Raw genomic sequence first — 15,746 nt, forward strand, 5'->3', positions numbered from 1 at the left:
ACCCAGCTCCATCAAACCTTTTTGTTGTTGTTCTGCATTCCTCGAATTCTAGATGAAGTCGAATGTGACCCAACATGAAAAAAACAAGAAGAGACTAACCCTGCAGCGCCCACTCATCACAAAGCAGCCTTCATGCTTCACACATAACTCACTACCTCCAAATGTTTTTAACTTTATTTCATCAGGTCATCTGGTGGTTATCTGGGGAGCGGAGAACAAGGGACATTTATTGCTGTTCTAATTACAATGTTAGAGTAGCACATCTCAGGTTATGAAATATAATGAATAAAATCAATAGCAGGAAGTAAAAATTACACCTGACACACCTGGTTACCTGGAAGTGTGGGTTAGTCAGTATAAATATGGGTACTTTTAAGCAGAGGTTATTGTATTGTGTACTGTATAGTTACAAGGTTTAAATGAGAGATTTGAGGCACACACACCCACACAACACACACACGCATATATATATATATATATATATAGACAAAATATGACTTTTTTACCAGATTAAGAATTTAAGATTAAGAAACAAAATGCATAATAATGCATTTTTAAATTTGTTTTGCTGTATGGCCTAGGTTAAACATTAGCTTCTGTGCAAACCACTACATGTATGCTATCTTGTTCTCTGTGCCAATATGTGCACATTGAGGTGCATCTGATGTGACTGATGTAACTTGAGCAGTGTCAAGGCTCGATGTGTAGTTTCTGGCCTCTGGGAATGTTCCCCAGTGTTTCATCAGAAACTCCTTCTTCAGAGACTGGCCGCTTCTCCCCTTGTGTGACCACCACGCACTTTATTGACGTAAAAGTGGTAAACATTGTGTGGCTTAACTCAGGAACGAGAGGGAATGAATAAATTGCATTGTGTCTTGAACAAATGACACATTGTACTCATATTTACATATTGTTTACATATTATTTGCATTAGTTATGGATACTACAAAACTATTTTAAAGTCATATATCTTTGATTCACAGCTATTCCACATCCACAGCAAGGATATAAACCCACTAATCGGGAAACCCTTTTTAAATGAATTTTTTTGACCTTGTTTTATCTGCTAAATGGATGTTATGAGTTCTTATGTACTCGACATTTAACTGTGCATACAGTATGCTTCTATAAAATATCTAGAACCTGTGGTTTTCTGCCCCTGGCTACAGCTTTTCACTTTTGTGTCTTTGAACGCAGCATTGTTTGCCTGTGTGTATTTCCCTCTCCAGTTGTGAAACATCATTCTAAAACTGACTATAACACTGGACAAGTTTAAAGCATGATTTTTCCATTCTACGTTTGAAGACCTGTGTTGTTGTACCCATATGGCACATTGTTAGCCCCTCGACGCCCTGTGTTGGTTCGCCTGAAGCTGTAATGCCATGGTAACTGGAAATGGGGGAGATGTGAGAGTGCTCAGTGGGGAAAAGTCCCTGCCTCCCCTCCTCAGTCAAACCCCCCTGATGAGCATCTCTTTACCTGCGAGGCCACGGGGACTGATGGAAGCCACCAACTTGTCTAGACCAAACTACTGCAGCCCCCCCGGGACCCGTAAATGAGACTCCGGCTCACAGGTGAAGAGGGACTGGAATGATGCAAGTGCAACAGGAGATGAACTCATTCAGAGAATAAATCAAGTGGAAGAATTTAGGTTTAGGATTGAATATGTCTCATCTTTATGATCTTATCAAACTACTTTACCAGTACTATTAAAATGTAAAAATGAAGTGTGTTGTACATGTGTGTGTCAGTGCTCATGGATTAACTAAGATGTGGGACATGAGGTAAAAAAGAAAGAAAATAGGAAAAACACATTCCTACTGAGGTAATGACTGACCTGATTTTAACTTTGGTCACTGAAGTCAATTATTAACTATATTAGTCTGGGTCCAACAAATGGTGAATCTCTATTAGAGCTGCTGTGGAGCCTTCAGCACCATTACATTTATACAAACTATCTCTATTCGTTATTTCTTCCCTTTTTTAAATTAAAGTTTCATTTTCATTTTCTCCCTCTGAAGTCATAACAGATGTGTGTACTACTAATCCTTGACTTTCTCCTTGCCTCATTGTGTAGTTCACCTCATTGTGTAAGTGCAGTATGAGGCAGCTTCAGGTCCAAGGTTCCTAAACTAAACAATTAGTGGATATGTGATGAAGAAATTAAGGGATGTATCTAAAACCTGCTGCAAACCCTGATTTCCAATGATAATCTCTGTGATGGAAATCTGAAAAGACAAGAGGCTGGAACACCAAATTTGTCTTTGTGTATTTGAATAGGGGCTTTCTGCAGAAAGGATCAACACAGAGAGTCACAGGGATCTCAGAGTGAAGATGCAGAACAGTCAAATGCAAGGATCTTATATAGGAGAACTAAGGCTGTTTGTCTGAGCATGTTCAGACTGGTTCTGTAGGCGCAGTTTGGAATCAAAACAAAGAAAACTGATTTACATGTTTCCTTTGAAGATAAAGCAGACATAAATTCAGTGCTTTGGAGAATAAATAAGTGATAAAAAAGGTCCTAAAGGTTTCAGGTCATAAAAGTTCAGATCATAAACAGTTCCGGTCATAAAAGTATTTAGACAGGTCTGCAAAAACTTACTTTTCAACTACAAAATAGGTTTCAACCACACTTAGTTATTTTTCCACTACATCTCCATGGAGGGAAAGAATGAGGGTGATATCACATTATTTCATATGTGTGATGATGCTGGGTCACAGAATCTCAGAGTGGAGTCCTGCTCCAACACCGTGTCGGAAACCTGCTCCTTCAGTATCCACACGACTCAAAGAAGTTCACTGCAGAGTTTGTCTCAGTGGAGTTTGTTAGGTTCCTCGAATAAACCTTGAGCTGGTACCTGAAATGAGGATTCGCTTTTATACTGCGAGAGATCTCCACCTACTCCTTTCAAAATCATTTCCATCATGTCATTTTAAAATGGCGTCTGCCCATTCATTGTCCAAACTAATGGTATCATGATTATCCACATATTTCTGAATGTCATTTTACTGATGTTATATTAAGCATTTCCATGTATCTTGTTGTCCTAATGGTATCTTAATGGAACTCACTGATGACATTGTGATACTTAATGGTGTTTTAATTGACCTCCTGTTGTAATAATATAAAGTTACCTCCACCAAGGAGGTTATGTTTTCACCCCTGGCCTTTTGTTTGTTGGTTAGTTGGATTATGTAAAAAAAACTATTGGACAGAAGGATGCAGTGTGGGTCCGGAGAGAACCCATTTAGTTTGGGCGCAGATACAAGTCAGGGAGCAGATCCAGGAATTATTTTTCAATCTCTTAAACATTGCGACATAAATGTTTTTCCACGCTTTCCTTGATTTATCAGTAAATAATTCAAATCGTAAAATCTGGATCCAGTGGATTTATGTGTGGTTTCATGAAGGGACTATTGGGCCTCGGCGGAGACATGTACTCAAACGTTTTACTTAAGTATAAGAACAAATAAATAGATACAAATCTACTCAAGTAAAACTGTAAAGATTTACATTACCTTTTCTACTTGAGTAAAAATATGTAAGTACTTGCTTTAAAATATAAAGTATTGAAAGTATTAAAAGTATAAATACTACTAGCCTATTTGCTAATGCAACGGTCTACTACATAATTAACTGTGCCTACTATATATTGTTTAATTCAAGACTCATATCATAGTATTAAGAACGCTGCAGATGACTTGTGTTGTCATATTAAGAGTCTTGGTGATGGCCTGATCCATTTTAGGTGTTTCACACAATGCTTTGTAAAAATGTAGAGGAATAGAAAGTACAGAAATTTGCTGATATAAGTAATGGAGTAAAAGTAAAACGTTCCCCATCAGAAGTCTACTCAAGAGAAGTAAGGATACATGAAAAATGTGCTTGAGTACAGGATTGAAATAAATGTGCCTTGTTACATCCCATCAGTGGTTATGAAGAAGTCCAGTTTTACAAATGTATCACAACAATGACCCTGAAGATTTAAGGGCAAAAGGCTGTTTCTTGTCTGGGAACAGAAAATCCTGTAAAAACAACAGCCCACACCTTGTTTCACATGTCAAGGAATTATCATAAACATGACTCATTAATGTGTCACCCTTTGTTTTGGCGTCAGCAGCAGTGGATCGAGCCAATACAGTTGAGAAAGTGTAGCAGCAGGAAAAACATCACATGAGTAGAAAACAGACAGAGGGTGTGACTCCGCCTATTGATCAAAGACCATCCTCCTCCTCCTCCTCCTCCCTTTTGTCTTCTCCTCAGTTTGTTAACTTCTCCTGCAGCAGCGTGGACGCAGGACGCGCCGCTCCAGCCTCACACCCCGTGCCAGGCCTCCCTCTCTCCCTCTCTCTCTCTCTTCATACAGGGACGATTCTTTTTTTCTTCTTCTGGCGCATCCGGGCCTGACCCAAGTCCACTGTGTGGCGAGCAGAGACAGACACCGGACCATAGGCTGTAGGACTGTTTCCTTCACTTCTTCTCCTGAGCAGCTGTGGTTCATGGAGTCTTTGTGGAGGGCACCTTTTGGCGTCACAGCAGCGAGGTAAGAAAAGTTTGATTTACCGCTCAGAGCCGCTCATGTGAGGCAGATAACCTGCGGCAGATTGCGAAAGAGGGGACGAGCAGAAGGGGGCAACGAACAGGAAAGCTTGTGGAACTATTCAATATACAAGTCAATGCGTCCGTGGCAAACATTTGTATCCAGGTTGCGTTTTTACGCACAGCCTGGTTTCAGTTCTAATCGTGTGGAAATGGCACTTTCGCAGCTTGTACGGGAATGACTTCTTCTACTTTAAATCATTAATATCTTTGTCTTCCTTTTATTTGTTTTGACACTGTTAAGGAAAGTACATGTCATGTGTTTTTACTCCTGGTCAGCACGTATACAGTCTTCTACAACCTGTCTGTCTGTCAAAAGAAGCTGACAAGAAAGTTTTTGGAAGTTCCGTTTTTTATTTTGAGTCAATCTTGACACCATTTCATGAGAACGTGTTGACATCCTCCTTGGACCTGGACGTCTTCATTTGTAATCAGATTAATGCTTTGGACGTTTTTAAAAGACAGGCTGCAGGGAAATGAAGTTTTTCCCACTCGCTCTTTCCCCCACGTGGTTTGTGCGTTTGGACGGTTTGCTCTCGGAAGTCTCCATCAGCCCAGCGTGCCCCCACAGATCTGGGAGCACACGCGCACACACACACACACACACACACACACACACACACACACACACACACACACATGCGCGCACACACATAGTCGGTTGCAAACACCTTTACGTGCAGTTTCCTCCGCAGACATAAAAGCCGCAGATGTCTTCGCTGTGCGCAGATGAGCCATCTCTCTCTTCTGAAAGGTGTCAACAGGATGAGCTGATAACATCTGGCAGGACTGCTGCGTTCTCACCATCACACTGGATTCACTCTTAACGAGGGTTTCTGTCAGAGCGGCGAACTCCAGAGGTGTCACAGATATCATCACTATTTCAGTTCATACGTATTTTGCTCACATGTTAATTAGATCTAAATTTAAAATTGGCACATGCCAATCCTTTTGAATGTGCCTCTCACAGGCCATGATTTTAGTTTCGGGAGAGATAGGGAGAGGAGCCAATATATTAACAATACATAAATTCAGTATGCAGTCTGGTTGCCTGGCCGGTTCTTGCAGATTCTTGTGTGGCAGAGTTATGAGTTCATCACGTGATGAGGTCATCTTGCTTTCTCCTCCTACAAGCTGACACACTGTCAGATAACGTGCGCTGCCTTCACGTGCCCGTGGGAAAAGCCAGAATTGGGAGATAAGCATGGAGAAGTCGGTTTAATTTATAAAGCACATTTCCTACACAGAGGTAGGTTCAATGTGCAGTTCAAGGGCATTCAAAACATCACAGAAATCAATAGATAGAAGGGGCACAGTCAGGGACAGATGTATTTATTTCCACTTCAGTGTATACACATGGGTCAGCTCGAATGGACTCCTGCCCCCACGCAGCCCTTAACAAATAATCAGTTTTGTGAATGAATGAATACTGTCTGACATATACTAATTTCCCATAAGTTTTTCAAGAGACTAATATGAGACCAGCAGCAGCACAAACATCTATGAACAGGACTTAACACATGCGTCATTTTAATAATAACTTCAGCTGCACAACAAGAGAGAGAACTTGAGATGAAAGTCGTGGAAAAGTTTCACGTTTGTATCTTAGCTCAGAGAAGTTGCATTTCTTTTTTATGTTTTTATTTTACTTTCTAGATATTGAAAATATTTGTATAGTAAATGTAGTGGGTATTGTATGATATTTGTTTAAAGTACCAAAGTACCAAAGAAAATCAATGGAAAAAAAAACTCTGTAGATAATTAATCAGCAGCTATTTTGAACAGTTATTCATCATTTCAAAAACCTTTTCAACTATTAACTGGTTCCAGCCACTTTTAGGCTTCAGACTGTTTGTCAGACAAACCAACATCAGAAGACAACACAGTGTGTTCTGGAAAATTCTGAGCGACAAAATAATCAGCACATTAATTCAAAAAGAAAACAATAGTTACTTCTTTGCAGAGTGGTGTGTGTTTAAAAATGAACTGTTTGGTAATAAAATGCAGAGTAGGAAGTGTCGAGCTGAGTCTCAGGACCAGCACAGGATGACCAGTACATGTCTGATCAGGTGATAAGTTCTGCTTCTGATCAAAGTGAAATTGAACCTTGGTCAAAAGAATTTTATATCAAATTCCAAGTCATTTTCATAGGACCAAAATTGTAGCAACATAAAAATGTACATGAGAACTATTTGAAGTAAGTGTCATTGTCATATCTTTATAACATAGACACAGTTTTGTGTACATATGGCAGAGAAACATACATTTCAGGATTACATATTTTTTGCCTCACTATCTCCATTATTGAATTGCTGAGTCTATAGGAAGAAGCTTTCTGTTATGTTGCGATTCCACTTAGTTATTGAATTATTAGTTATTTCAAACATAATTGAATATATCTTATAAAATGTATATCCACTGTATTGAATATAACCTTTGTTATTATATGGTGCTGATCGTAAAGAATGTAGCTGACATTAATGACCTATTGTAAATTGAACCCAGGAAAAACCCACGTATTTCTTTAATCCAACCAATGTCTTCCAAGGGACAATGGGTCGTCCCTTTCCTTTAGGTAACATTCTGCCCTAAACCATCACTGACCGTATGTGTCTATGAAGGGAACATAGATGGATGTCACCACCAGTGTGTATGAACTGATAAGGACGTACGTGTGATACATGCAAAGCCACAAGGTTGCGAAAAGGCCTCAAGCTAGTAGTTCAATAATGAGTGTTTTTTTTTCTGTTATGTATTCTGCCCTCATGTGAAATGACGTGGGTGTATCCCAGCTAATGCAAGAGACAGATCTCTTGAACTAATCTAGCAAAACACAAAAAAATAATTATGCCCGTGTGTAATTGTTTTTTTTCTTCTGTTTTTTAGATCTGGAGCCACATCCGTGCACCATCACAACAAAGTTGCAACATGATGAACAGCCAGGCCATACATACCCTCGTCGGCCCAGCGTTTCAAAGCAAGATGCCTTTATTCGACGGGACTACAGCAGCCACAGATCTGTCAAAGCCGCAAAATATGTCTGGCTTCCTGGATAAGCAGACGCTGCAGTACAGCGGGGCTTACTTAACATATGACCCCAGAGGAAAAGACGGAGCAGGATTCACTCCACCTTGGAGCAGCTCAAAGACCTCGCTGCTGGATGGCCGAAGTCCTATGAGTCACCTCTCTGGCATGGAGGGACAAAACCGCATATTTTACAGGCAAGACAGCAGTTCTCCAGAGGAACGCCATTCTCATTCTTCCTCCCTGTGCCACAGCCCAGTTAAACAGGGCTTTACCATATACACTAAAAGTCCAGAGATGGGCAGCCCCACAGCTGTTGTGAGGAAACCAAAAAGCGGAGGTGAGAATTCATCTCCTCCATCCGAAAACTCTGTTTACCTCGCAATCCCGAAGCCAGTTTACAGACATACCCCCTGCTGTAACGAGCTGGGCTGCGTGATAGGGCACCGATACAGCGTGGAGCATGGCTCTCCGAGGATACCAAACCCTGTATACAAGCACGACTGGATGCAAAGTGATGCTCACTACGCTGAAAGACCAGCTGTCCAGAGAAAGACACAAGACGTGCTGCTGCAGCAGAGAGGCTTACAGTTTGATCCCAGTGCTGAACCACTGAAGAGGATCAGTGTGGAGACGTACAGTCCAAGTGCAGGGAGGACATTGCCTGCTGTGATTGACCCCAACTACAGCAGTTACCCCTGCACCCCGACTCGCACTCTGTTTGGTTCTTTAAGCGAGCAGAGCCAACGGTTACAGTCTTCCCCTAGAGGCTACCCCAGCCAATACCCCTCCCATCCTCCATACGAGCATATGACCTCAGAGGTTTATCAGGAACGCTCTCCCATGTCCAAATATGGTCAGATAACACATCACCCAGTGTTTTACTACCCCCACACAAATGAGGAGGTACAAAACAGCACACGGTGTAAAAACATGGGCAGTAAGCAGAGAGATGTCCCTGTTATTCTCAAACACACGAGCTCGAACCCCAGGGAGCATTACATCGTGGCTCAGTCACTTAATGGTGAAATTCCTTTGCCTAGCACTGAAACATTACCAAATCATTCCTTCATGCAGGGCTTCGAATATCCGTGTTATGCAGTCCCTAGATTTAATGTAAACGCAAGCCATATCAGAGTGCCCCAAAAAAGGCCACATGCATCGCCTAGTTTTCACAGTAATGGCATAAATCTGTCCCCAACCAGACAATATATGAATCACCCCTTAACCTCTGCAGCCAACCCACATAAGGACAATCCCAACAGCAGCCTGCATGTTGCCCAGTCACAAATCCACTCACCGTACCGTGGCGTGGATCTAACCAGTCCCACCAGGTGTCGGAGCCAACTTGGCCTCTCGCTTCCCATGATAAATGTGAACAGACCTTTCCCCCCGCTCTCCAGCTGGCACATGGACCCACACCTCCTTTCACCTGGTGGCTTGAAAAGACTCATGGACTATTCCTCGTGCGAAGCCCAGGCGACGCAGCATCCTATTTCCACGGCGACATGGCTGCCCCAGTCTCCCAGTCACAGCGCTGATCGCATCCAAGCAGCTGTAACCAATAGTGCCAATGTCAGAACAATTGTTTATTCCCCTGCCAATGCAGCAGGAAATAAGGACAACGCCCACACGTCTACTTCAGGCAGCTCGGTTCTTAAAGGTTGCCTGAAGAGAAGCATATCTCATCCATCGCCACCTGTCAAAATAAAAGAAGAGGGTAGGGATTTATGTGAGGTGGGACTCATGAAGAAACGACAAAGGATGGAAATGGAGAACGTACAAGCAGGAAATAAGACGTTCTCTCCTCCTATGCCTGTCATTGACAATGTCTTCAGCCTGGCACCGTACCAAGCGTACCTGCATGTCTCTAAAGTGCTATTTCCTGTGAGAAGCGTCCAGTCCTCCGAGCCCAAGCCAGACTTCAGAGCAAAAAAGTCAGATGGAGACGAACAGCGGCCTGTTGTCTGTCCCGTTCCCAAAAAAATCTGTCCAGATACACGTACAGGGAAGCCCGTAGTTGAAACCTTTGAACAGAAAGATATTAAAGTGGAACAAGTCGATCCATCGTACACAGTAGAGTTACCTGTTCGTCAGAAGGACTGCATCAAATTCACAATCAAACAAGAGCCTGAAGAGGCTGATTCTTCTTCTGACTGTGGGCACATGTTGGTGATAAAGAAATGTGAACCAGGTGAACCCAAAATTGAAGCCTCGATTGCAGATGAAAACAAGACTTCAGATGAGTCAAAAACCGTTGAGTTGAGTCGACCGACGAGATCGTATTCTGAGGGTGATGCAAGCACGCTGAAGGAGCAGGTGTCCACTCTTCAATCCAAATCCACTACTCCACCTCAGCCACCTGAGAGCAAGCTCAATTTCAAAAACATTCCTCCCCAGTGTTTAAAACTTTCCAGCTACAGAATCATTCTCCCTGATATGAAACATTCCATCCCTGCTCCACCACCTGAGAAACCACCTGCACAGCCAGAAACTGAAATGATTCCAAAACAAGATCCCCAAGTGCCGGTCCGCAAGCGTTTCTTTGAGTTACATCACTCCCTCTGCAAGCTAATATCAAAATCTGTGTCAGCCTCTTCAGAACAGGATCTCAGAACCTGGTTGTCCCAGTTGCCGCTGACGGAGCCTGCAGCCACTTCTACCAAAGTCCAGAAAGTGTCGTGTCTGTTGGGTGCGAGAGCCCGAGAGGTGTGGCTCAACGAGGAGATGAAGTCGGCTCTCCACGAGGTCCTGGAGAGGCTGAAGGAGTACACCACCCAGGAGCTCTGTCCTTTTCCGCACGTCATGCGGACGGGGGCGGTGTTCCTGCCCATGCTGGTGATGAAGGAGCTGCTGTTCCCGATGGTCCAGGTCAGCTTCATCGACCAGGTCATGCACGAGCACAAAGTGGCTCTTCGGCCCACGACGCTGTCCGAAGAGAAGATCCTCATCCAGCTTCACAAACGGGCCTGCTCCTCCCGCCTCAGGAGGCTGATGTCCCTCAAACACTTGCCCGACATCTATGCCGACGTGGTCAACCTCTTGTATTACGCTTGTGTCTGCAAACACCTGGGTAAGTGCATCTCAGAGTTACTGAATTTCTTCCTATTAAACAAAAAAAAAAAAAAAGGAATGGCAGTTTCGAATGGTCTTTTTGAAAAATATATTTGTCCATTTTCCATATTAATGTCACTCTGGGATGTAAAAATGCCATTTAGTCTCTTGGTACTGTCAAGCCACACACAGGAGACACAACGAGCAACAGTTGTGTTAATTACCCCTCCTGGGATGTCCTGGACACCAACCACCAATGACGCACACTGAAGCAAACAAATGCTGGTAAAGGAGCCAGGAAATAAAAGAGAATAAACATTTACTTAACTGACACAAATAACTTTTTTTTAACTACAATTTGACTACTCCTGCTTTTCAGTGTTGAGACTGCAACTGATTTTGTCAGTAAAGTACCGTTTATTAGTCTGGCAGTCATAAAAATCGAAGTCATGAGTGAAAAGTTCAGTCTGTTGTTCTCAATGTTGCTAATAATGGATCACAAGACACATCGAAATGATTCATATGATGCTGTTTCACGTACAAATCCTTGTTTCCTGACACGTGTTTCTTTTAGTGTGATCATTTGTTGCACTGTGTGTAACATGACGGCCAAAACTACGGCGCGTCCTGCCTTCCCCTGCACATATTTGGAAATCCCCTTTGGGTGTGATTTAGAGATTTGCCTGGATTTTAGAATAAAACATTTTGACAGCAAGCTGTATCTAGTTTTCCTTCAAGCTGCCTTTTAGTCATATTTTCTGCATTACTGGCCATTTCTTGTAAAGAACAGAGCAACATATTCATTCAATACATATATATATTCAATATAAAATCCATTTATTTTTTACAGAATCAACTTCACCTGACGTCCAAAAGAGAGTCCAGGTATATTAATTTTGTTTATGTTGTCCCTCAATCTCCTGTTCTTTGCTTTTTTTTTCCTGATTTTATAAGCACAAACAATTTCTGCTCACTGCCAATGACCAATCACAAGAAGCTGCATGATTACATTGTTATAGATTGGTGGAGGGAAGGGGTGCAGAGTGTGGGTCCAGCTGTTGGGTCATAGCCCAAGAGGAAGGAAGTGACATTCTGCAGCACAGAGGATCGGACTGAGCACTGGCACGTTTCTGAGCCCTTTTGTGTTTTCAGAAGATTGTGCTCATGGTTTCACCATCTGCGCTGAGTTTAAAGGACACGACTGGTGGTGTTCTGTTTCGTTACAGTCAAATCAAATGAAACGTCTGAATCTTTAGTTAGTTTTAACTATTTTCAGTTTAATATTTGGTACGTTAGTTTGCATTTAAAGCTGCAGGAGAAAAAAAATACAGTCCATGCTGATCATAATTATCTCAGTATAGTATCCTCAGTTAAATAATGCCTGTTGCAAACTAGACAAATTTCAAATCTCCAAGGCAGGGTTGGTTATTATTATTTGGTTATTTGTCGAGGTCCTTTTCATGTCCTGATAGCCAATAATAAATCAAGTCGTCTGGAAAAAAAAAACTTGTCTGTGGCCCTTGCAGGACTGTAATAAAACCAATCATTCCATTCCAAAAGTATTTACACTGTTGGCCACCATGTTTTCGGTTCTAAACACAAGTACGCAACATGTGGTTGGTGACGCTTCCCGGTCAGCTCACTCTCATTGGCTATTGGGAGGTTTCTGCTCACTCGCCCTACCGCTGGGCCTCCCTGTTTTCGATTTGCAAATATCAAACATGTTTACTATTTAGAATCAGGCCGATTCTGTTGCTGACATTAAGATTCTAAACCCTCACAGTACAGGATCCTTTAGCCAGATAATCTGTTCAGATCAGTAACATCCCACGCTATCGTCGGAAGGGGCAGATCAGACCAGAATTCAGTCGCCTCTGTTATGTTTGTCTTTGGTTGCACAGGCAAAACTGGTGAGAAGGATCAATTCAATCTTTTGGTGCTTTCCTTGACGCCAGGGAGAAATGTAGAGCATCGCCAGACTTGTCCTTTATCTTTTAGCCTTTTTACTTCATGTCCTTTGTCAGCTTTCATTTTATTTGGCACACGCGAATCGCAACTAACTGCATTGGGTTTAATCAGGTTTCTGTTCAGTGCTGACTTTATGCTTGGGAGCTCTTGACCGTGGTACCTGAACATTCCCCCCGACTCAATGCTGTTTTATTTTTATCCTCGACTGATGGCATCCCTTGTAGAAGCTGAGTTTCCCCCCCCCCCAGCCTCCACATTTCCTCCCACAGACTTCTATTCTCTCTCTCTCTCTCTCGCACTGCAGACTTCTATTCTCTCACTCTCTCTCTCTCGCACTGCAGACTTCTATTCTCTCACTCACTCTCTCTCTCTCTCTCTCTCTCTCTCTCTCTCTCGCACTGCAGAAAGGGTGATTCATGGTGTGGGATTCTGCCATCCAGTCACCATATCTACTGATATTAATAGAACAGGTTTCTCCTTGTTCTCGTGTGCAGAATAAGCTCGATTTGTCAACCTGTGCTGAGGTGTTGGATTTTGTAGTTGGTAGCTTGGCTTTTTAGGGATTATCTCCATGTTTTTTTTTTTATTAATAACATGTGAACATCCTTCTCTGACCTGCTGCCCAAATACGCACTAACCAAATTCTATTCAAGCTTTAACTCTTCCCGTTTTCTCAGCAAATTCTTTTTTTTTTTTAAACATGTGGCACATTTGTGTAATGTTTTGACTTCTCTTTATTCCCTGTGTTGCAGGATTAGATATGGACGATCCTGCTAACGGGGAGAAAGACGACGGTAGTGAGGAGGCCCCAGTGTTTTCAGACATCAGCACTTCACCGGTCTCACCCCCAGAGTCACGCCCCCAGAGAAACCCAAAGGACGTGGAAATGAAACCACATTTGAACACTAACACAGCAAAAAGCAGGGTAAAGAGCAGCTCCAGGCGCAGGTTTCTGGACAACAGCTTTTCAGATGAGGAAGAAGCAGGCGACTCAGTAGAGAATGTAAGAATAGAAGAATGCAAGAAACACTTGAGAGCCAGTCCGTCTGACGAGAGTAAGGACAGAGGAAGTGACGCTGTGGTTGCAGAGCCGGATTCTTCACTAATTCCACTGAGTCCACCGTCTGAGAATTCATGGATGTGTCCTTTAACCTTGGACGAGCTTTCTATGTCTCCCACTGACACGGAAACGGAGCAATACTCCGTTCTGCAGCCTGCTCATAAGTCTTTAGTTCCAGCCAAGGCTCAGGTCAGATCTAAGACTTGCTCAGGTGTGATTCTCAAACTGAGAAGGATGTTTAGCGAAGGTCTCAACAGAAAAAAGGCCCGCTACCAAGCGGTGTCAGACTCTGGGACATTGGATAATCCTTCCCTCTCAAAAAACAAGGGTTTGGAGGGAGACGAGAGGACGCCCCAAGCGACCCACAAGTCGAGGAGAACTGGTGGCTTCGCTCACGCCTTAAGACCCCTCCGCAGCTCTTCCAAAAGAAAACACAGATCCCTCTTGAAGATCAAATACTGTCCCTACTTGTCTGCCTGCCACAGCGCTGAGCACAGGAGGCGATGGGTGCTGCGTTCGGCCGTGCACAGGGCTCAGAGGGCCTACTACCCAGACCTGGTGGGAAAGAGAATCCGCCATCTGTATGAAGAAGACGACAAATCCGAAGTGTGGTATAGAGGAGAGGTGCTGCGTGTCCATGAGGCCAACACGAACCCTCTGAAGACTATATTTGAGGTCAGGTATGACAGCGAGCCAGAGTGGAAGTACTACTTAGAACTGCTGATAGACTATAAAAAAGGCTGGTTAAAAATTGACTAGTTCTGTCATACAAATGTCACTGTGCCAGTTTTGTTTTGGTGATTGTGCAGATTGAAATTGGTTTGTTCGCTGATGGGCCTTAAATTATCTTCCTTATTGGCTTCGTGAATAATGAAGTTGGACTGGATTCTTTTTTTTGGTATGTCAGCTTTGTCACTTTTGAGCCACAGGGCACATTCTTCTTTAAAGACGTATGTAGCATCATGTTCCTAAACTCTTATCATTGACCGGTGTCTCTGGTTTATTAACTAATAAGTTTGTCACAGAAATGGCAGCAGCCATAATGAAAAAAACTAAAAACATACATCCCTTATTCAAAAAAAATGTATATAAAAAAGTAGGCATATGTGAAGTTTTGCATATGACTTAAGTCATAGATACCAACTCCACCTCTTTAAATAAAAAAAGAAGTGGAGATAGTATCTCCCTTTTGTGCTAGTGCGACAGACACCAGCAAATTCACTGTCAGACAGTGCGAGCCATGTGTTTATGGGTTTACAGTAATAGTGCCAGTGTTGTATGTCGTGATAGCAGAGGGCCTTTGTTGTTTTACCCTGATGATTGTGGTTATGTGCGTTACTGAGGCTGGACGGACTTTCACATATTCTGTACTGATCTGCTCAAGTTGTCTTTGTCGACACGCAGGCTGCTGAGATGTTATGTCGCAGTGTTTTTAATCACTGTGAACCTGAAGTCTTCACTTTATTTTATTTTGAATTTTTGTATCATTTTATAAGACTTGTGCAGACTGAATTGTTATATTTCTTTCACTGTTGTGATAAATAAACGGAGTGATTCCATGTTTTCTCTCTGAAACGGCTTCTCACAAATACACATTTCTGATAGTTTCATATACATAAGTTCTTTAAACCATGTTGCACAGGATTTCTAAAATGTTCTCAATCAAATATACAGCGAACAGATGTTACCACTGACCGTACGATCTTATCTCAAACCGTTAATGTGGTGTGATTACTAAGTCTTACACAGCTAAAAACATTGAACTTGTCACGCAACAGATAACGACTGTCAATTTTATCTCTTCCGCCACATCAGTGTGGCTGTCATGCTGTAAATGACGAAGCACTTTAAAGAAGAGCCGTTCCTTCTGTAAACATTACCGTTTAAGGAAACCGTGTCTTTGTCCCCATCCAGTGGCAAAGTTTTGAGTTGCAAAAAAACCTTTTTAAAACCATCAAAAGTGCTGCTGCGTTTGCAGGGAATGGGAGAGCTTGTACATGTGACACAGATTAAAAACTCAAATATTCATTGTGGAGAAAG

General features: G+C 42.5%; 1 protein-coding gene across 3 annotated transcripts; it reads left to right on the forward strand.

Annotated features, from left to right (window-relative positions):
• Nucleotides 1-4,188: 4,188 nt before the first annotated feature.
• On the forward strand, nt 4,189-15,265 carry c5h15orf39 (chromosome 5 C15orf39 homolog). 3 transcript variants are annotated; one of them, XM_035157793.2, is made up of 4 exons: nt 4,196-4,544; nt 7,487-10,697; nt 11,529-11,563; nt 13,399-15,265. In XM_035157793.2, exons 2-4 carry the CDS (start codon nt 7,529-7,531, stop codon nt 13,402-13,404), a joined length of 3,210 nt encoding a protein of 1,069 aa, XP_035013684.2. In that variant the 5' UTR covers nt 4,196-4,544; nt 7,487-7,528; the 3' UTR covers nt 13,405-15,265. The 3 variants fall into 3 exon arrangements, 1 of the variants encoding a protein (XP_035013684.2); XR_004696893.2 differs by having other exon boundaries at nt 4,189-4,544; nt 7,487-11,563; XR_007032733.1 differs by lacking the exon at nt 4,196-4,544 and having other exon boundaries at nt 6,374-11,563.
• The last annotated feature ends 481 nt before the right edge of the window (nt 15,266-15,746 follow it).

The sequence above is a fragment of the Hippoglossus stenolepis genome, chromosome 5 (assembly GCF_022539355.2).
Source record: "Hippoglossus stenolepis isolate QCI-W04-F060 chromosome 5, HSTE1.2, whole genome shotgun sequence".
NCBI classification, from domain to species: Eukaryota; Metazoa; Chordata; class Actinopteri; order Pleuronectiformes; family Pleuronectidae; genus Hippoglossus; species Hippoglossus stenolepis.